General features: G+C 40.9%; 1 protein-coding gene across 6 annotated transcripts in view; it reads right to left on the bottom strand.

Moving 5' to 3' along the window:
• The window catches only part of AGAP1 (ArfGAP with GTPase domain, ankyrin repeat and PH domain 1), a 326,368-nt gene that overhangs the window by 149,260 nt on the left and 153,433 nt on the right, over positions 1-23,675 (bottom strand). For all 6 annotated transcript variants that reach the window (XM_053362842.1, XM_053362861.1, XM_053362851.1 and 3 more), the window contains one exon: positions 4,210-4,314. In XM_053362842.1, the coding sequence (XP_053218817.1) occupies positions 4,210-4,314 (105 nt within the window). The remainder of the gene's footprint in view (positions 1-4,209; positions 4,315-23,675) is intronic.

Raw genomic sequence — 23,675 nt, forward strand, 5'->3', positions numbered from 1 at the left:
CCGTCTAGCCCAGCTCCCTGTACTCACAGATGCCCATGGGAAGCCTGAATGCAGGACTCGCCCCACTTGTATTTCCCAGCAACTGAGAGTGGAGGTGGAGCAGCCATGAATCGCCCTTTCCTCCATGAATCTTATTTTGAAGGCCTCTAAGTCCAGTTTCATGTCCACAAGTTCTAGCGTTGAGATAGAAAGAAAAGCTTTTTGCATACCATGCAAAAAAGTGACTCCTCTAAATCACCTTTTCTCTTAAAGTAAACAGTCCTAAACTCACGTAGATAAGTTGCACTATCCTCTTACTAGTGAAACTCTACAATTATATGGTTCTATGAGTCCATCATGTAGGCTTCCTGAGTCATGTTAGGTGAAATCGGAAACAGATCCATTCTGGAGTAAGATTCCTCTTTATTAGAAAAGAAGGTGTTGTCTCTCTTTATCAGTTGCGTGCCATTAACAGACATTTGGAGCTGCAAAGTCTGAAATCCTGGCTTGGTTGTGCTGCTGTTTGTAAGGGAGTGTGTGTTCCCTCCAGGGTGAGTGAGACCCCAGCTGACAAATGTATCAGTATAACACCATAACCATATAAAAGCCCCCCTTCCCTTTGTTTATGGGATTCAAAGGCATAACATGAAGCACTCTGCAGCAATTGGGAAGCTACACTAATTTTAAAGCCATGGACTACACTGAAGCTAGTTGCACCTAAATAAGATCATACATATGTTATTTTCTACTGCATTGTTGGTGTTGTGAGCCATTTTTATCTCAACATTGCTTTTGGAAAAGAAGCATGCAGATGCTAAATTAAGATTAGATTAAAAATTAAAACAAATAGATCGTTTCAGAAGGCTGCTTGATTAGAACTAGGGGTGTAGGAATTCCTGAATCTCAACCCCCCCCCCCGGATTGCCCCATTAGGAAAAGGCCTGCAGAATCGTTGTATTTCAAAATAATCCGAATGTTTGACATCTAGAGCTTCTGCTTTCGTTTTGGACATATCAAAAGCAAAATACCCACCACCCACATTACTACACATTATATTGTTTCTCGCTAAACAGCAGTAAATAAGGCAGCTGCCATGCACTTTTATCAGATTATCCACACACTCTCTTGTTAAGCATTATTTATGGGCTGTGTGAAGCCAGGAAATATAGGAAGGGTGGCATTGACCAGAGTTAATTTCATGGGCAAAAGAAAGACTGTAGCTCAGTGGCAGAGTATCTGCCTTGCATGTAGAAGGCTCCCGGTTCAATTCTTGGAATCTCCCGGCTGGGCAAGAGGAGCCTCCTGGCTGAGATCCTGGAGAGGTGCTGGCAGTCAGTACTGAGCTAGATGGGTCAATGGTCTGATTCTGTATCAAGGCCTATGTTCCCAATGATCCATGTTTAACCAGAATCAGAAGGGAAAGGAAAGGGAGAAATACACGACATATGAGGGGCAGAGGAAAGTACAAGTTAATAAATGTGACGTGGGGTCAGATTCTACTGTTTCTTTTCTTTTTTTTAATCAAATATCCCTGGTATTCATGCACTACAAGTTCTTAAAGGTTTTAGAATGCACTCTTTTCTACAAATATAATATTAAACTAAGATTTGCAAAGTACATCTTTGGTTGGGGATCAGTCTGTATTTCATCTCCCTGTATGAGTAGTACATTTCTGGTGGTGCAGAGGTGATATAAAATGCTAAATTATAAATGGCAAAGCTTTACTTAGACTTTACTAAGAACACTGCAGAATCAGGGCTTGACTGAGCAGTTCAGAAACCATAGACCATATGCATGAATTGTTATGCTCAAAAGGTCTTATGGGACATGCAGAATAGGTTTTCTGATTTCTAACTAGATCTGGCATGGGACCTATTTACCTTGCACTGTTTCATACTGTGCCCTGCTGGAGAGTTTAGAAATCACACAGGGCCAATGATTTTCTCTACTTTTATTTAGCTTACTCGAAAAATCTCATTCTTTTTAAAAAGACTCAATGACAACAATTCTTTATAATCTATGTGGGCATAATAGAGTACACTAACTATAACAACCCTATCCAAAGTCTGCTAACCTAATCATCCCTTATTTTATTTATCACCACTGTTCAATGCCTCCTTATTCCAATCAAAGTAAGCAAAACACATCAATCTTTTACCATTCTGATAATTAGCAATATTAATTTCTGCAGAAATTAAGTGAGTTAAGTTAAATTCTTTGTCTTTAATATGCTCGTCATACTTCTATCCAATTAACTGTGTGAAATGCCTTTGCGCTTTTGTTTTCCTATCAATAACTAATTTAATTCAGTCTTAGTAGACTGAAAATTTATTTAATTCATACAAACCATACTTTACAGGAAAACAACAAATTACAGCAAATTACAAATCTTATTTCAAAACGCTATTTTATAACTGAAAAAGATCATTGAAAACTGGCTAAAAACCTGCAAATCTATTTAGATTGCTAAGTATTGTTTGAGAGTATTGTATGTACTGACTGGCAAATGCTGATGACTCTACTTTTTTGCGTACAGAGGGAAGTCAGACATTTTTATTGCAAAATGCCGTCTGGAAAAGATGCAAAATAAAATAGCTAAAATGCAGAGGAAAAATAAAGGGAGGGGAACAAAGACCCCCTTCCCTTTGCTTATGGGGTTCAAAGGCATAACATGTAGCACCCTGCAGCAAATGGGAAGCTACACTAATTTTAAAGCCATAAAATGCTATAAAGTGCCCTGCAGGGCAGGACTACACTGAAGCTAGTTGCACCTAAATAAGATATGGTTCATTTACTTCGAAGCTTAGCCTAATGTAATCATCAGTGGATTTCTAGCCTAGAGTTGTAACAGGCAAGTAGCCGACACTGCAGAGGCGACACTCCCAGCCACTGAGGAGGCTTCAGTTAGATTGCTGTTGATTAGAAAATTTTTCAGTTTTGACAAGCACTTAATGAACATAAATCGCACCTTGATTGGTTTCCACTGGGGCCACAGGCACACCTGGGGGGGAAAGAGATCATCTCCTCCTACGAAAGACCTTAGGAAATCTACAATTGTGTTATAAGCTTAGCCAAAAACACGTATTTATAAAATACTGCTAGATGTAGCCACATAGCTATGCACACTGTTCTTATATGTTCAGTACTACTGGATAACACACAGTGATACTTTCAGCCTAAATTCAGAAATACAGGGTTACTTCCAAATGCCAGGAGATGATCTTCTTAAAATGAAATTATGTTTGCCTTTGAAATGTTCCTAGCAAACTTTCTACTCCACTGGGAAAAGACATAGAAAGTTTAATACATTGTCATTTAGTGTGAAAAAAGAATGATTTCTATAAAAATACCAAAATCTGTGCAAATAAATAAAGCATAAATGGAGGCTTAATATTGCACAGAAAATAAACTATGCATTATGGCTCTCCAATAACACTACTGAAAGCTACATTTATCAACCATTCCCTTTATCAAAGCAAACTCTGAAATGGCACTTATGTATCTTATCAAACGCCCCCCTCCCATTAATACTCAACTGTAATCAAAGTATGTTTTTAATTCTAATTTTCACATTGATTAGAACTGCGTTTTCCTTTAAAAAAATAATGGATACTTTGACAGTCAACCCCTATCCACTCCCTTCACAATGTTAGAAGATAAGCAATTAAATAGGCCTGAGATGGTATGTTTGATGTTGTTGAGGCCAGTGATGGTGTGGTTTGGGTGTATGTGGCAGCAAAGTTGGCATTTGGGTTTATTGCAGGCTCTGGCACCAGTGTCCATATTAAGTCTGCTTGCTGCATTATTGTGGGTGAGGAGTTGTTTAAGATTGGGTGGCTGTCTGTAGGCAATGAAAGATTATGGAAACAGTTCAGGATCACAATACCTCAGTGACCGCCTCTCCCCATATAAGCCGTCCCGGACTCTGTGCTCATCATCTGAGGCTCTTATTTGTGTGCCTCCTCCATATGTGTTCCAGAGAATGGGCCTTTTCTGTACTGGCTCCCTGTTTGTGGAATGCTCTCCCCAGTGAGGTTTGCCTGGTGCCTTCATTATGTATCTTTAGGCGCCAGGCAAAAACCTTCCACTTCCTTAAAAAATTAACTAACCTTGAATTAACTAACCACTGTAATTAACTAACCTTGAATTAACTAACCACTGTAATTTGTGTGGGTCTGATTCCTGGTTTTAAAACATCATTTGATAACTGTGAAATGCATGCACACTTACATGTAAACTTGGATGATAGGTCAGTACGCCATTATCAGAGAGAGTAACATATTTCTTCTTCCACTCTTTATTTAAAGATCTGCAACTTCGCTTCAGCAGCATGCCCTATGAAGAAGAAAGAGGTAATATGAAACACACTGTTAGACATACACACACAAGTATATACCAGTATATGTTCATATCCTATAAAGTTTTACAGCATTTGTTATTGCACTAACTACTTTGATATGGCTCCTTCATTCACATACTAGTGAGTACATTCCTTTAAAATAACATTATCAGTATACATACCCATCCCGCCGGCAGCATCATATCTTATACATTTTAACCAGTTGGGGATACAAACCAGGAGGAAGGCAACAAGTTAAAGAATGGTCCCAATATTGATCTCTGGGGGGGACCCCACTTCTTATATCCATCCATGATGAGAACTGTCCATTTATTCCTACTCTCTGCTTCCTGTTCTTTAATGATCAATTTATGGGAACCCTTGTTAATGGTTCTGTGTTAACCTTTAAGACTAATCAAGTCAAGCTACAATTCTGTACCTATGTATTAGGGAACAATCTCTATTGAATTCAGTGGGACTTATTTCTGAATAATACGTGGTTATTGTACTATGAACCCAAATCAAAAATTGTGACAGAAGTGGCCCCTTCTGAACCATGATAACACATAAGTGCTAAATTTATACAATTTCAGTGTTTAAGTACCCACTATTTCGTTGAAAAGAAGGAGGGCAAAGAGAAAACCAGAAGAGCTTAGCCATGCCCAAATGATCTGTTAGCAGTTCCATGAAGTTGAGCATTCACCACTGTGGACATTACTCTGGAGAGAGTAACCTTCTGGCATGAAGACATCACACTGACCTCCTCTGACTCAAATGACTCTAATAGCAGAAGCCCTAGTGCAACCAAAGTCTTTCCTGCTCTATCTGCTGGAGAAGGCTAGAATCCTATAAATGAAGAGGCATCTCTCTGTGAAAGGAGAGCCAGCCACTGAGAAGCTGCAGCTCATACATAAGGTTCAGACCAAGAGTAACTGCTGCTCAAGTAACATCTGAGCTATTTTCTCATATACCATTCATGAGTCATAGAATCATAAAATCATAGAATTGTTGAGTTGGAAAGGACCCCAAGGATCATCTAGTCCAACATTTGACCAATATTTGACCTATAAAATCTTAAATAGATCTGGACCACAAGACCTCAAGGACCACCTCTCCCCTTAGGAATCACCCATAGGAACCCAGTGATCATCATCTGAGGCCCTTCTTTGTGTGCCTCCTCTGTGAAAGGTCCAGTGGGTGGCAGCAGGGAGGATCACCTGACAGCTTCACTACATAAGTTTAGGCGCCAGGCAAAAATGTTTCTCTTCAACCAGGTGTTCGGCTGTGGGTTATTGGTTTGTTTTTTATTATGTACTTTGTATTCTCAATTTGTATTTTTCTGTTGTGAACTGCCCTGAGATGTTCAAATGGAGGGTGGTATACAAATTTAAACAATAACAATATCCCTTGTCCCAGGTGCTTCCCTGCTTTCAGCTTCACAAGACTTTTAGCAAAGACATTCTTGCCAAACGCTGTGAAGTGCAACATGTATCTTGCCAAAAGTCCTTCCTAAAGAAAGCACGGACCATGGTCGAAAAAGCCAAAGCTTTCCTGACGACACCACCTATGCAGCTAGTATTTTCCTCTCTCTTCCTGGGCCACAACCTTCAACAGGAAGGAGCGATGAAAAAAACCACCTATGCCCTAAAGCCCTTCAGCTTCTTGTGCAGAGTCTCATAGTCCCTTGCTATACGTCAAAGGCTGAGGCTGGCACCATTGTTTGTATGAATCAGAAGGAAGGGGTTGTGGTCAGCGGGCTTTATATGAATCTGCATTCTCAGGCAGGAAGCAGGTCACTGCAATGCCCTTGGTCCTACGTACACCCTGAGACTGCACTCCAGCCCCCCCCCACTCAAAACATCCTAGCAAACACCCCTGTTTACAAATCCTGGTCACAAGCTCCCAACCAGTTGTCCAGAGTGCCCCAGTCTTGCTTTGCCTTTGTTGAGGTCAATGCTTACATCAGAACATAGATGAATCTACTTCATCTGATGATATAAATGACATGTATCATCTTTAATGCTTGATGATAATATAAAAGAAAAAATAAAGCTTGCAAGATGTCAGTATTTCCACTAGTGTGCTCCTAGGTTATTTAATATACCCTATATTCTCCCCACCATTTCCAGCTGAGGACAATAGTGACTAAGCACTGTTGACAGGACATATTTTATCTAGCTGTGCTTGCAGAAAGGTGACTTATGTGAAGGCCACAAAACTAACCTTTAGAATGCTGTGAATGTTTGAAAGTGAAGTTTTAGTATGAAAAAGCAGTTTATTATCAATTTGTAGAAGTTCTATTTCTCAAACAGTGCTAATCATCACGCTGATGAGTAAGTGATCACAAACACCCACCACGTTTCTTACTGGGCAGATTAGCCTCCACTGTTACTTTAACTGGCTGATGTGATGACGACAATCAGTGGTTGCACAACAGAAGCCTCATCTGTTCAAATAATGGCTGCTATGACTGTCTTTAAATAATGTAAAACAGGCTTTAAAACGATCACGTGATCCCTGATTTACAGAAATATTTATGTTGCAACTCTTTGCTTAAAAGGAGGGGCATTTTAGTTAGAGAAAAATGATATCATATCATATCATCCCATCCCATCCCATCCTTCCTCCCAAGGGAGCCCAGGACAGCATTTACTGAATACTACTGCACCACTCCTAAACATGTGTAAATTCTATACACATGAGGTCTTCGTATAACATCACTGCATTGTAACATCTTGAGTTGGGAGATGTCTCAAACACAAGTGGAGGAAAAACCAGGCTGAATGCAACCGAAAACTGGTGAAGGCTCATCATCGAGCCTACCTAGTGGCAGTGAAGGCAGCAAAGAAGGCCTACTTTGCTGCCTCCATTGCATCCTCACTATGGCGTAACTGCTTGCCTTGACCAGGATCTTGAGTCCGCTGTTATAGTAGACAAATCTCAAGGGTTGTCCAGAGCACTCTCTAGTCTAGTTGTGTTGGATGAGTTGCAGTTAGTAAGACTTGAGGATGTGGACAAGGTGCTTTGATTGGACAGGGCAACCACTTGTGCTCTGGACCCTTGCCCCTCTTGGCTTTTTAAAACTAGCAGGGAGGGAACCATTAATGCCTCTTTGTGAGAGGGGTGGTCCCTGCCTGATTGAAGGAGGCAGTGGTAAAACCACTTCTCAAGAACCCCTCCTTGGACTTGGAAAATAACTACTGGCCGGTTGCTAATCTCTCCTCCTGCAGTGATGCCCTTTTAAATGTGTGCGTCTTGGGGGGGGGGTTATTGATTTTTTGTTGTTCTTATTTGTACTATGTATTTTATGGTTTTTATACTGTAATTTTATGTTGTGAAGCTGCCTGAGATCTGTGGATGAAGAGCGATAAGTAAGTAAGTAAGTAAGCAAGCAAGCAAGCAAGCAAATTACCAAACCAACCTTTGAAATAGTACACAGGCACATGTGGTCCAATACCAACCCAGTAAAATAAAGGCTATAAGAGTAACAACCCTTTATGAAATTCTCTAACATGTTTGAAAAGAAACGGGTGTCTTCCACAAGTCACAGAATGGTGAGATTGTTGCAGTATTACTTTTGAGCCCTTTTCTCCCACAGTTGAGATACAGTGATTGCCTCATATTCATAGAAACTGTGGTCTCTAGCACAATTAAAAGAAAGGATTCTGTTTTGTACAAGGACTGCATGTAGTACAAAGGACGCCTGGACAGTTAAGTCCAGTTGAATTCAACTATGGGGTGCAACACTCATCTTCACTTTCAGGCCAAGGGATTTGCCACAAGGCATTTGCCATGTGGCCGGCATGACTTAACTGCTTCTGGTGCAACGGGACACCGTGACGAGAGCCAGAGCACATGGAAACGCTGTTTACCTTCCTGCCGCAGCAGTACTTATTTATCTACTTGCACTGGTATGCTATCGAACTCCTAGGTTGGCCGGAGTGGGACAAAGTGACAGGAGCTCACCCCATTGTGCAGATTCGAACAGATGACCTTACAATCATCAAGCTCAAGAGGCTCGATGGTTTAAACCACAGTGCCACCCATGTCCTTTTCCACCATGCAAGTCTGCAAATAATGCCAGATTTACAGAAGCTGTCTCAGTTTCTGCTTTGATCCTGGAATGTCCCGCTTTTCCTTAGGACACCCCAATTTCCATTTGAGAAATGTTGGAAGGTATGCAACATTCCAAGTGTCCTAAATACATCATGTTCAAAGGACCTTTGGATCTGAGCCTGAGCAGGGGACCCCAATGCAGCAGAAAAGAGTGGGAAAGAAAGGTCCACTGTGTGCAAGCAAAATGCCACCCACAGTTCTTGAGATGCAAGCCATTATTTCAGTAACTCATTAAACACTCCATTATATTCGCTAAAATTGTGTGCAAACCATGTTGTGAGGAAGAGGACTGCCAAGCTGTGTCATTTATGTGTTTCATCTCATGTAGTTCCACAGTAAAGGTAAAGGGACCCCTGACCATTAGGTCCAGTCATGGCCGACTCTGGGGTTGCGGTGCTCATCTTGCTCTATAGGCCGAGGGAGCCAGCATACAGCTTCCGAGTCATGTGGCCAGCATGACAAAGCCGCCTCTGGCGAACCAGAGCAGCGCACGGAAACGCCGTTTTCCTTCCCGCTGGAGCGGTACCTATTTATCTACTTGCACTTTGACGTGCTTTCAAACTGCTAGGTGGGCAGGAGCAGGGACCGAGCAACAGGAGCTCACCCTGTCGTGGGGATTCAAACCGCTGACCTTCTGATCGGCAAGTCCTAGGTGCTGTGGTTTAACCCACAGCGCCACCCGTGTCCCTTAGTTCCACAGTAGATACACATATTTGATTGTTAACTTAAGTCAAGAGTGTGTTGCTATTGTACTCTAAAAATACAATAACTTTGATCAGCAGGCAAAGATATGCACCAGTTAATCAAAATACCTGCCAACTTAATTTCAGTACTGCTGATCCAAATATGTAAATTAATGTATAATACCAAACCCCCTCTAACAGCAATCTCATACAGTGATACCAACAGGATTAGAGCCACAATGGGGTCAACAGGAAAACAAAGGGAGGTACCAGCATAATCAGGAGAACCTTGAGGCTTGCAGTACAAGTCAACTTTACAAAGCAAGCTACCACCTGAGAGGGGAATAAAATAAAATCCCAAAACAGCCCAATGTGGATTGAGCATGTTAAGTGCCTAAGCAATGTTGAGTATCTGTTGGAAAAAAATGAAAGGAAAAGTGGAAAGGGAGGGGAAGGAATATGGTATCCTGAGGGAAGAGATGACTGGCTACTGGAATCCTGAACAGGAACACACTTATAACACTACAGCATTTTGTTACTGATTGCAGTTCTCCCTACCAAAAATTCAGATTTTTTTAAAGCCAAAGATTGCTTGTTCAATTGTGTTAGGTTTAGCACATCTCTCACACACAACACAGCAAGCTGGCCGTTTAACTCCTTTAGCTTTATTTGGCAGCTCATTCGTCACTATCGGAGTCAGTTGACTCGACTGGCCTCTGGCCCCTTCCAAGGCCAGATATAGGCTGAGCCCGCCCCTGCTTCCAGCTGGTCTTTCTTTTGCTGTAATCGCTTGCTCCGCCTCCTACTTCTGGGAGACTCAGGTGCAGCCAATTCCTCTACCTCCGGAGTTGAATCCAACCCCAATCCACCTGCCTCCTGCATCTCGGTGTTGCTTTGAGAAGTGACAGGCAGCCTTCTGTTTTCCTCTGCCATGTCTCTGATAAATTGGGTCTTCCAAATACTAGGTATAGACAGGCCAGAAAATACTTTTATTTCCAAAAAATCTTCAGTTAGTTGTAAGTAAACCCTCGGCTCTTATAAAAACAGACTTTTTATTCAGGAAATTCAGATTATATAGCTAGCTAGCTACTGAAATACATTGTAATTCTACGCAGGAACATCTTCATTAGCAATATTAGGGGGCAAGTCTTAAAATGTGATTTCTTGACTAGGGTTTAAAATTTATTCTTACAATAATTGTGAATGCAATTCTGTCTCTATGATGTTCACACCATATACTCGTACACACTGTTGTTTGCTTACTATTTCAGTAACTTACTCCAGAAAAAACTCTGAATCTAACAACAGATGTGTGACTTTCAAGCTCTTTACTTACTGTTTCAACTCATTTTCCCAGTTGTTTGAAAGACATGCTTATTGGGCATAAGTAAGAGCAGCTTACTTTCTTTTGAACACCTTTCTATGAATATATATTCTGTGTCTAGTCCCAGGAGGTCATTGTAAGCCAAAAGCAATGTTAATAATACAATGTTTAAATAACTCACATTAAATAACAAAATAATGAATTTAAGTCTTATGTTAAATCCATCACTAAGTGATTCACTATAGCCCAAAGCTGTGATAATCACCAATCATAAATTTATATTAAAGCTTTATTCAATAGCAATTATTTACCAACAAATATTTATTGATTCATTTGCTGTTAAGGTCTGAGTTCCTAACTGAGCCAATCAACCTCATATACTGGCCTTCAAGGCACAGAACTATGGTCCAGACCACTGCCATTCTCAGCATCAAGACTGTTATGGTAACAATGTGCAGTTAACGAGTAGAACCCCACCTGGGATCAATTAAAAGTAGTAGTTGGCCAATCAGGGAAGTGATATACTACACACATGTCCTCTAGTAAGGGTGTGCAATGACTACATGATTTACCTTATCTGTATCTGTAGCATCTGGAAGCAACCCAAATTTTCACTGTGATTCAATTTGTTATTCAGCTCCAAATTTGATCTGTTAAATCCGAAGCTCTGTTTTATCTTTGTTGGTGGATCTAAAAACAGCTAAAAACTCCTCTCTTTTTACATAAGTGGATGGAATATGTAGGCAAAGGAGCCTTTCCAAAGTGCATAATGTTAACTGAATTTCAGGCAGATACATTCAGGGGGTTTTGTGAAGGAAATCTGTAAAGTTTTCTTTTATAAAAAAAAATTCTGCTAAAAATTGGATGCAAATTGCAGGCATGGATCACCATTCTGAGGGGATGAAGTCTGCCTAGTTTCAGAAAGATTGGTGCAGTGGTTCTTCTGCAAGGGCAGACTATCATTTTGGAGTAGAAAAATAGAAACCACATTCCTTCTCCTAATAGGGCAATCAGTTTGAAAACTGGGTACATAAAAGAGGTCCCCCTGCCAAAGTTCATATGAATAGGTCCAGGAGCTAAAAAAAAAGGGAAAACCAGTTTTTTCTTCCTGGAAGTAGCCTCCATGAAGGAAAAGACTGCTATGATTTTCAAATGTTTGTTAGGAAAAATAACAGTTGAGAAAGAAACAGGCGTCCCTGCTCACAGTAAAAACTCGAAGAAAGGTGACCCATATGAATAACAACTCTGTTTATTTGCTTCAACCTTCCTTCTCCAAATCACCGTGATTAAAAGATAGACCTGTCCGTCAAAAGATTCCCCTACCTCTCTACCCCATCCCCTCTTGAGCTCTGGGCATTTCCCCAGTCAGCTTGGGGGTTTTCCACCTTAAAAAAGTGAGGAAAGGGGAGAGAGACAGTTGTATGCCTAACATTTTGGAAAAACCAAGGTCCCGGTGTTACTCAGAAGCTAGCAAAGTTCTTGACCTATTCAAATTATGCCACTGAATGTGGTATATGAAATGGCTGGCTATGCACTTCATATGTGTATGAATTTACATGGATGCACAATATGGGAAGCATATATCCCACTTATAGATTCAACTTCTAGAGAACGCCAAGGATTTTTTTCCTGGTACCGAGACCCCATTGATTTGGGCGGTAGAAGCAAAATCAGCATGAAGGAGAAACTGTGCTATGGTGGGCAAAGTCCAGTTCATTGATGGAGATGCAAACTGTCCCCTCCTCAGTCATCAGTGATAATTTGATGACCAGAGAGGAGATGATGGTGACACCTAAGACTGGTGTTGGCCTCCAGAGGGTTGGCCAAGGGTGAATATGGCCCTTAGAGGAAAAAAGTTAGCTGCAGAGACCAAAGGCTGGGAGTTGAACCCTAAAACATAATTGAAGAAAATTACAGTAATAAGAAAAATATATATGAATGGGGCACCCCAAAAGGAAAAAAGTAGGCACAAAAAGAGGGAGTGTTATTTTACTAGGGAGAGAAAACAGGGACTCTTCCTAGAAAATATAGAGTATTCCAGTACTACTAGAAGAACCCACCTGGACCCTGAGATCATCTTCTGAGTCCCTTCTATGTGTGCCTCCTCTATGAGGGGATTGCAACACAAGAACCGGCCTTTTCTGCAGTGGCTCCCCATTTGTGCAATGCTCTCCCCAGGGAGGTTCAGCTGGCGCCTTCACTATACACAGGCGCAAGGCAAAAATGTTCCTCTTTAATTAGGCCTTTGGCTGATTGACATACTGTAGAATGCTCTTTTAAAATGTGTTGGGGAGAGGGGATTATTGGGTTATTGTTGTTGATGATGTTGTTGTTGTTTATGTTTTTATCTTATGATTTTATCTTGTGAACTGCCCTGAGACCTGTGGAAATAGGGTGGTATACAAATTTAATGAAGAAGAAGGAAAAGGAAGAAGAAAGCAGTAGCCAAGTAAATTACTAAACTTTATAATAAGAATGTAAAAGGCTTCTTGGAGACTGTGCTGTGGGGTTGGGAATGGGGAGGCAGTGGGTGAGATCTAGGGTTAAGATAGAAACAGAAAGTTTGGTGTTTGTACCCATAGGCTTTCCTCAAGCACCAGAAAAACTTGGAACGTATATGGCATTTCCCCTCAAAATTACTTAAGGTGCCCTCCAGGTGTTTTGTTAGACTGTAACAGTCCCAGTTTGCATAGTCAATGACAAAACACATTGGCACACACTATCCTGCTGTTGCATCCTCTCAGTCAAGTTTGTCAGGAAAGACAAGCCGGAGCTCCAGCTGATGAGGAGGTGGCCTCAAATGGTGCCCCTTTTTTCTTGTTGGTCACCTACTCATGTGGCACACACTGCCCACCTTCCAGGTTTACATGAAATGGCTATGTGTTGCTATGCCAATTGATGCCAGATTTATTCTTCATTCTTGGGCTGAGGCAGTGAATAAATTATGCACCAGGCCCATGGGGTCATCTGGAGTTTTGGAGTACATTGCCAACAATATGCTGATGGTACACAGCTCTACTTCTCCTTTACCTCTGCAGGGGAGGCAGTGGAAGTGCTGGACCAGTGTTTTGCCTCGGTAATGGCCTGCATGAGAGCCAGCAAACTGAAGCTCAATCCAGATAAGACTGAGGTACTTAGAGGGCAGTTCCCTAGACTGGATGGCTGGGAGGTGGCCTGCTCTTGATGGGGTTGCACTCCTTCTGAAGAAGCATGCACACCTTGCAGGTACTCCTGGATCCTTTGCGGTTACCTGAGGCTCAGGTCGCCTCAGTGGCCCAGAGTGCCTTCTATCAGCTTCAGCTGGTGGCCCAGCTGCACCCCTGTCTGGACAGGGACAGCTTAACTACTGTTGTGTAGGCTCTGGTAACCTCTAAGTTAGATTACTGCAATGTGATATACATGGGGCTGCCTCTAAAAGGGGTTCAGAAACTTCAGCTGGTGCAGAATTCAGAGGCCAGGTTGCTTACCGGGGCAATATGATTTGACCACATAATGCCAATTCTGGCCTGACTGCACTGGCTGACAATTGGTTTCCAGGCCCAATTCCAAGTGCTGGGTTTAACCTATAACTTTAAACAGCTCAGGACCTCAATACCTGAAGGACCAACTTCCTCCATATGTACCACCGATACGAACCCTGTGAGCCTCATCTGAGGCCCCTCTTTTTCTGCCTCCTCCACAAGAGATCCAGAGGGCAGCACATGAGAACAGGCCTTTTCTATGGTGGCTCCTTCTATGTGGAATGCTCTTCCCATGGAGGCTTGCCTGGTGTCTTCATTACATATCCTTAGGTGCCAGGCAAAAACATTCTGCTTCTCCCAGGCCTTTGGCTAATTAAACAATCTGCAGCCTTTTAAACTGTGGCAGGGGCTATTGTTTTTGTTTGTCATTGTGGTATATATTTTTGTGTTTTTATTTTGTGAGCCGCCCTATGATCTTAAATGTATTGAAATTATCATACAGCATATGCTCTAAAATACTTCAGCAGTTATACTCAGTTCAACATCAGGCTAGTCATCATTCTTTGCTTTGCAGTACAGAGTTCTCTTTGCTTTCTGCAGTGTTTCTCCTCCTACCCACCACAAAGACACCATTCTGCTAATAAGCAGCAGATTTAATAGCCCCTTGGTACAAGGAGTTGCTTATATCTCAACATCAGAGAAAGTCCAAATTTCCCAAGAAGAAAGCAGTTAACTTTAGCGATGGAGCATTTATTTAGTGCTGAATAAACCCAGCAGTGGAACTGGGATGTCTTTGGGTATAGAAATCAGCAGCCCTTTAGCCCAGTTTAAACCATTTTATGCACCAACACAATTGACTACAATGGGTATGAAAACAGCACGGACTATTATACTACATTCTATAAAATTCAGTAACTGTATAAATCTAATACATTTGATTTATTTTGCAGGGCAGAAAATATGAATATTCTTTCACAAAGGCAAAATATGAGCATATGTTGAATACTTATAGCTGTCTACAAAATCTGAGTTAACCAACTTCAGCCCTCAGTCGTTTCACCTTGTATCATGTTTTCTAGCCAGATATAAAAAAGTGGTATAGAATGGGGGGGGGGGCTGGAGGGAAGAGAGCCCCACAATGCTTTAAAAACAGAAGTAAACTTTCCATTCTCATTGAAACTGTTTCCATAGGAACATCAGGAACAACACTTAATAGAAGCTTCTCTTTTTAAAAAAAAATCCATGTTTGGTACTGGACCCCCTCCCCCAGACAAGCTATTTCACAAATGGATGGTTTTTGCAGCTCACTCTGTAGATCCTTCCATGAAGTAGTGAAAAAGAATATAGGATCCTTAACCAGTTCCCTTGTGGCCCCCTCCTTTTTTGTTGGTAATATTTCTGTCATTCTACCAGGGTGTACGGTACAAAGGGTTACACTTTAATTGAGCTGTCAGCATCTCCAACAATCCTATAAAACTTCGATTATGCACGGCAGGGTTAGTGACACACTTGTTATTGTGGATGCCCTATTTGCTAAACCTAACCACCCCACCTCACAGGTCACATAACCCAAGCGACCTTCCTGTCATTAGCTGCGTCTATTCCTACCTCACTGCTGTGAAAATCACACAAGTGAAGGCTTCAAAGCCCTTACCAGGACTGAATTCGACCAGGAGCTAATCACCCACAAATCCAGCTCAAATGGCAATAATTGGCTAAACTGCTCACCTCTCCAGAGCTCAGCAGTAATTTGGGATAATAAAGAAAAGAATTATTCAGCTAACTGCCCTGAAATGTATGTTTTGTGACCGACACACTTCACATTTTAATAATGATGGACACAAAATCCAATTTAATATAACATCTACTGAATAACAAAACCTGGAACACTGAGAGAAAAACGAAAGCTTTTTTTTTTAAAAAAACGTGGCCCATATTATTTCACAAAAAGGGTTCACACTTCATGTTGTGGACCAAAAAGGGCTTTGTGAGCAATCCTTAAACCCTGAACTATATGAGTTTTTTGAAATAAGAGAACGTCCCAAGTTAAAAATAATATGTATCTGTTCCTCAAACCTGTGCAAGGTGGATTGTGTGTGTGTGTGTGTGTGTGTGTGTGTGTGTGTGTGTGTGTGTGCGCTTTTAGGCTGATGAGTACCTTCTTGATTTTTCTACTTTCTGGTTTACTTTATCTTTCTTTCCTTTCACCTGGCCCTCTCCTGTTAGGGGAGGGGCCACAGATCTATGGCTGAGCACATCCTTTTGCATGCCACAGGTGCCACCTTCAGCAGACCTTTCTCTGTCTAAGACCCTGAATAGCCTCTAATGCACAGTGCAGACAATACTGGGCTATATGTAACCAAGATCTGACTCAATATCAAGCAGTGTCATCTGCTTGTATAACACAGACCCCTTATAAGGATGCCCTTAGTTAGTGCTACTTACTCAGACCCCAAAACATCTCAGCAGAGATGCAAGACTTGACCTCAATGAGGCACAAGTATCACTCTGGAATGGAGAAATGAGATGGGCCATCAGCAGGATGACTTCTGAATGCCCTCTCTATTTCTGTGTAGCTCCCTTTACTCCCTGGTGTACCAGGAAATTGTGAGTGATAAAATAGCCTGGGTAAAGACTAGAGTGCAAATGGCAGAAATCTTGTGCCGAAGCCGACTGAACACTGGTTTGCCTACCATGAAGAAGGCCTACTTTGCTGCCTCAGTCACATCTTCTACTAGTGGTTCAGAGGTTATTGGTCCCAGGGCGAGTTTCCCTGGACCCCTTGGAGTCTTGCTGTGATGAGTTTATGAGGGTAAAATTGCTTGGCTTCATAGTGATCTTGACACCACAGTTGGTGCAGAACCAAACACCATATCTGGTCAGGTTTTATGGCATCAATTTCTTCTGTTGAGGCTTGAAGACACTGACACAGTGCTAGCAGTTATGTATCCAGCCACATGCTTCCTTGATCCCTGTCCCTCTTGGTTAATAAAATCTAGTCAGTAGGGCATGTCTGGGTGGGCTCAGGGTGTGATGAAAGGGCCATTAAGGGATGAGTGGTGCCCATTGCTTTGAAAGTGGTGGTGGTATGTTCACTCCTTTAAAAGCCTAGTCTGGCAATTGAGAGTGGTGTGCCAGAGCAGCTGTAGGCTTTCTTGGATGAATTGATTATCTAGACCCATTTCTGAAGGCAACCGTGTATCAGGAATTTTTTTATGACTAATGTTTTACAATTTTTTATGTGCTGTAAGACGCCCCGAGTAACTGGGGAAACCCAGCCAGATTGGGGGGGGGTATAAATAATAAAATTATTATTAGTGTTAGTATCATTATTGTTATTGTTATTGTTATTTTACTCTTGATTCAGACCTGGTTTCAGGAACAAATCAGACTTGGTTGCCCTGATGGATGAGGGCAAGAGGAGTGCAATCTTACTTTCTTTGCTTGATCTCTCAGCATCTTTTGATGCCATTGGCCATGTTATCCTCCTGAAGTTATATGAGATGGGTGTCAGGGGTACTATTTTATGGTGGCTCAGTTCCTGCATGCAGAGTCCAGAAAGTCCTACATGCAGGGTCCAGAATGTTTATCAGCCCCATGGCATTTAGGTTATGGAGTGTCACACAGCACTATATGAAACCTTGGGATCTGTCATTAGGGAATATGGAGCAAAGTGTCATCCATATGCCAATGACACCCCACTCTATTTCTCCATAACATCTGAAGTAGAAGTGGCCATGCAGGCTCTGGCCATTGTCTGGCAGCAGTTGTGGGCTGGATGAGGACAATAAACTAGATACAGCAGCTAGATTTTTAACTAGGGTGCCCTTGCCAGCACCATGTAAGATCTCTGCAGAAGGAGTTGTACTCACTGTCAAAATGCAACCAGGCACAGTTCAAACTCCTCCTTTTAGCATTTAACACCCTAAACAATTGGGGGCCAGGATTCCCAAGAGACCACCATGCCCACTATATCAGTAACTGTGTCCTCACTGCTGAGAGAGTACCATATACCCTGGAGGTGCACCTAGTATGTACTAAGAACTGGGCTTTTAGTGTTACAGCTGCAGCTCTCTGGAATAAATTACCAAATTTGTTATTTTTTTATTATAATTATTTTTCATTAAATTTTCATATATCCAATATTACATCATAACAAATAACTTAATTTCCAATTCCAAAATCTTCCCCTCCCCTTGGACTTCCCTCAACCTCCTTCTCTGGTTTATTTTAAAATAGAAGAAGAAGAAGAAGAAGAAGAAGAAGAGTAGTAGTAGTAGTAGTAGTAGTAGTAGTAGTAGTATGGATTTGATACCCCGCTTTATTACTACCCTAAGGAGTCTCAAAGGGGCCAACATTCTCCTTTCCCTTCCTCCCCCACAACAAACACTCTGTGAGGTAAGTGGGGCTGAGAGACTTCAGAGAAGTGTGACTGGCCCAAGGTCACCCAGCAGCTGCATGTGGAGGAGCGGAGACGCGAACCCGGTTCCCCAGATTACGAGACTACCGCTCTTAACCACTACACCACACTGCATATTTCTTGCATATTTTCTTTTCACTCATTTTTTATATTTAAACTTATTTGTATAAATTTTGCTGATTACTAGATTTAATCCGACAAGCATCAAGTGTGATGATGCTTAGGTGTCCACTGAATACATTTATGTTTAGGAAGGCTTTCCCTGGGGTGTAACCCAATCATATATGGAAGATCTAATTTTGTATCTAATGAAATTCTCTTGTTTTTAGAGTTTATATGGATGGTTTTATTGTTGAGTTTGTTGAATTGATATTTTTTTGTTGTGCTTGTGTTTCAGTGTTTTATTCTGTTTTTACCATGTACACCACTTCAATGGCTTTAAGCTGTGCAGCAGTCCATACATTTGATTATTATTATTAATTGCCTGTGTATGGTAAGTTGTGGCTTATGGCTTACTGTGTGATGCAAACATGAACTCCCCTATGAGGAACGTTATGGCATTTGAGGGTTTTTTCAGTTTAAGGAAATATATAAAACTATGTATGGCATGGAGCAAGTGGATAGAGGAAAGCTCTTCTCATAGCACTCATGAATATCCAATGAAGATGAATGTTGGAAGGTTCAGGGCGGATAAAAGAAAGGACTTCTACAGGCAGCACATAGTGAAAGCATGGAACTTGCTCCCACAGGAGGAAGGGATGGCCACCCACTTGGATGGCTTTAAAAGATTAGGCAAATTCATGGAGGACGAGGCTACTAATGGCTACTAGCCACGAAGCCTCTCCTCTGCCTCCACTGTTGGAGGCAGTTTGCCTCGGAACAACATTTGCTGGAAACTGCACACAGGAGAGTGCTCTTGGGCTCAGGTCGTGCTTTGGGGCTTCTCATGGGCCTCTAATGGGCCACTGGGAGAAAAGGAAGCAGGACTAGATGGAACACTGGCTTGACCCAGCAGGACTATTCTTATGTTCTTAAAATAAAAATTCAGTGAGTTTTTCCAAAACGGAGCCAGCACAGTGTAGTGATTAGAGTGTTGGACCAAGGCTGGGAAAGCCAAGATTCAAATCCCAACTCAGACATAACCCTCACCGAGTGACCTTGGGCCAGTCACAAACTCTCCGTTTGGCCTTCTACACAATGCTGTTGTGCAAATAAACTAGTGGGAGACTATGTATCAAGTTCTCTGGAGGAAACGCAGCATACAAATATAACAAACAAACATCCATTCCATTACTTTAGCAAGGATTAAATTTTGGCAAATAGCTGGAATGTTTGATGATTTGGTATGGCAACAGCAGAGTGCTTCAGGAGTATTCAAAATACTATGAAACTAGAACTTAGTTCTTACAGACAGAATATGAGGTGATAAACCTCTGTCTGGATTTTACAATTTCAAGCTAAATGCTATTCCATATAAATTCCATTCTTACTGAAAATTACGCATCAATGAGGTGGGTTCCAGGGTAGCTTAATTTCTGATGTGCAAGGTTTCTATGTGGTGGGTTAAAAAAAAATGTATAGAGGAGCACTCAGTTATGTGGATCCCAAGACACACATTTACCTGTTCATCTTACTTATGCCTATGCTATCTGAAACTATGAGGGAACCCAGCTTATGAACAAACATTGTCTTACAAGTCTGATGTAGGTATAAAAGAAAAATGTAAATGTGTTATCACACACACCAGATAAAGCCATTTTCTCTGTACTGATGCTGAATGAAGCCAGATCTTTTCTATATGATTAGAGACATGGGATGCATTAAATGTGCTGATTCTCTGAGTTTATTGCAATGATTGCACTGCAATTTGTTCTAAAGATTCATCCACAATGCACGTCTGATAAACCTGAGGCTGCCCATTGATTTAAATGACTACTTGCTTAGTATCTACCTAAAAATAACTAGAATGCAAGTTAGGTGATGAAAGCTAACACACAAAAAGAGCTGCCATGGGGGGAAAAATCAGGATTATTAGTTGGGTATACATTTTATCTTCCATATCATGAAATAGTCTGTGGCCTTTGGGCCACTATGAACAAGTGCTAAGGTTGCCACATGGCCAGCATTAAGTTGGCCTGATTGGCTTTTCTTCCTCCTACCTAATTTCTATTTTAAACTCACCCTTGATATTAGGCAATGATGAAATGTTGAATTTGCATACATTTAAATGCATTAACATGCAAATGAATGATGACCTTTTCTTCCGCTGAGGAAGTTGCCAACTATGAACTACTGTAATTCCAGGAGGACGACATTCTACTGCACTGGATATGGGTAATCAGGAGAATGTATTCATTTCTCTTGAGTGTAGTCTTGCAAGTGTCAATTCTATCAATGAGTCTATCACACTACTGCTCTAGTATACTTCAGAGTAAACTCTGAATTTAAAAAAAAAATCGTACTGAAAAATGACTATATGCCACCTTCAAGTCTCTAGGATTCATAATAAAAATCTATTAAAATTTGTTGTAAAACTATTTGTTTTTATGTTATTAGAGCTTTTGGATAGCTCCATTATAGATAGACATTTTTACAAATACAATCATAGATTTTTAATACAGCAGATTGGATCCCAAGATATTAGAAAAACATTTTAATTTTAGTTTTTACAGTTTATCTTAAACAACTGTTTTCTGACCTAGGTTGGAAACACAAGAGTTAAAAAGAAGATACCTTTTTTTGTCATGGTCCAACTATTATAGACTTTGGCCTGTAGCAAGGATCTTATTTTCCCCTCAAGGCGGAAAATCTGCTTTATGGATGAAAATTCCAAAGCCTGATGAATTATACTGCCAATCCACAAAATCTATCCACTGGTATTCATTTGATTATACTCATTTTTTTAAAAGCACATATTTTTTATTTCATCTACACTATCTCAAAGTCCAAAACATTTCAGTGGCAACTTGTTCCATAAATTAATTTCAAGATATCATTTAGCACAGTATTTTTCTGTAAAAGAAGCACGACACTTGAGAAAGTCTTATCCTGAAGAAAGATCATTACTGGCCGCTGGGAACCTAGTAGGGTTCTAGTTAGTTCTGGTTAGCTAAGCACCACAGCAAGAACCGACAGAAGAGATAGCGACAGAAGAGATAGAAGAAGCAGTGACCTAGAAAATTACTTATGCCATGTAGACAGAGGTACAGAGGGCAGCCTATCCAATGGCACAGTCAAAGAAATAGGGAAGAAATCTCAGGTTAAGTTGGTTAAATAGAAAGCCAACCATAAACTACTGTGGATGTAGTCCTGACATCGAAATCTGTGGAATGATAGGCAGTCTGGGGATGCTTGAAGGAAAAGCTATCACCATCTTTCTATATATTATAAACATTGTTCTTTAATGTATATAATTGATATAATATTCTAAATATATCTATAAAATTAAATGATCTGAACACAAGACAATATGCAGTCCAGATTTCAATCTCATTATGCTTGTAGGTATTATGCTGTTAATTAAAACACAGGTTTTCAAAACACTATGGCCATACAGATGAGTAATGTAAACATATTGAATCAGAAAATGTAATTTTATATAAACAGCCATGTTATAGTGGCATAAAATTAGTATGCCAGATGGTGGCATCTAAACATTATTTGCTATTTTTTTCAATAACTTCACCAAAGTGATATCACATCTGTACCAGAAATAATCAGTTGTACGCTGGATGACATATAGGGGCTCTTAAGATTGTGGGAAATAAATATACCCAATCACTGGTCCTTCAAGAAGTACCCAAGTTCTCTATGCATAACTGGTAATAAGCATTAGAAACAAACACTTAAGTCGTTGAGCTGTAACGCTGATCCAAAATACGTAACACTATAAAATTAGCGGCTGCCATTACCTGATATATTGTTCTATCTTAGAGCACCCTTCCATAAATTGCTGCTCTACTTATGTTTTGGACTCACTAGTTCTAGCCAGCGAGGTAATCCAAATATCTAGAGCGTACCATCTCATTTGGGGGAGGGAAATGGCACCTAGACATTCTGTTGTGGCAACCATAACCTAGATTTAAGGTGTCATTTGGCAATTAGTTTATATATCTGAGTTTTGAACATTGCCACAAAAGGAAGATGGTAATTAGAGAAAGGTATTTTCAGCAACAGAAAAAATACATTTCCCACCTCCTAGATTTTGAAAATCTATTATCTCCCCTGATATATATTTTGATAATTTTTTAGTTGTACTGTGAATTTGGTTTTAGGTCTCTCTGGTACAATTATTTTTGATATTATCTTTGTAAGCCACCCAGAGAATTATGTTACTGGGCAACCAATATAAAGACTTTAAGTAATTAAATATATTAAACTAGGGACAGATATTCCAGGAGGGCTGTTGGGTGAAATGGTATTTGAGAGTAGGCCCACCTCCCAGGCTATTTGGTTGCCTTCTCCCTCTGGATCCTTCTACACCACTGCCAAGAGGGAAAGGGGAAAATGCAAGAAAAGCTTCTTATTTTCCTTTCCCTTGCCCTTGCTCACATGCTCAGAGTGGACAGGTGAATGGGCAGAGTAAGGGCTTTGGGAGTTGGCAGAAGGCCCTTTGCTGGGCCTTGGCAGGGCATGACCAAGTTTTAGCTCCTTCTGCTTTCTAATTTCTCTCTACACTACTACTTCTTACTACTGTATTTTTATATAGCTTTTTAAATAGGTCAACCCCTAATCAGTTTGTAGAGGTCTAATTGTAAAGTTGCAAAGCTTGTAGGAATCAATACAAATGACAACTAGGTAAAGGTAAAGGTACCCCTGCCCGCACGGGCCAGTCTTGGCAGACTCTAGGGTTGTGCGCTCATCTCACTCTATAGGCCGGGAGCCAGCGCTGTCTGCAGACACTTCCGGGTCACGTGGCCAGCGTGACAAGCTGCATCTGGCGAGCCAGCGCAGTACACGGAACGCCGTTTACCTTCCTGCTGGTAAGCGGTCCCTATTTATCTACTTGCACCCGGGGGTGCTTTCGAACTGCTAGGTTGGCAGGCGCTGGGACCAAACGACAAATGACAACTACTTTCTATTTAAAACAAAAACAAAACAATATTGGTTTCAAATCCACCCAAGAACATAATTAATTAAGAAACATATAAGACACTGTTCTTTACTCGATTGTAATGTTCCACTATCCATTATGAGACTCCACAAACTTCTCAGTTCTCATATCTGACCTCCTGTCAGCAGAAGAGCTCAGGTTATGGCATTACATGTTCTGACAGCAGCAAACACTAAAGTAAGACAATTTGTAAGCAGCAAGCCCTGTCTTCATAGAAAATTTTACCTGAAAGCAAGCTTC

Source organism: Podarcis raffonei, chromosome 1, assembly GCF_027172205.1.
Source record: "Podarcis raffonei isolate rPodRaf1 chromosome 1, rPodRaf1.pri, whole genome shotgun sequence".
Classification (NCBI taxonomy): domain Eukaryota; kingdom Metazoa; phylum Chordata; class Lepidosauria; order Squamata; family Lacertidae; genus Podarcis; species Podarcis raffonei.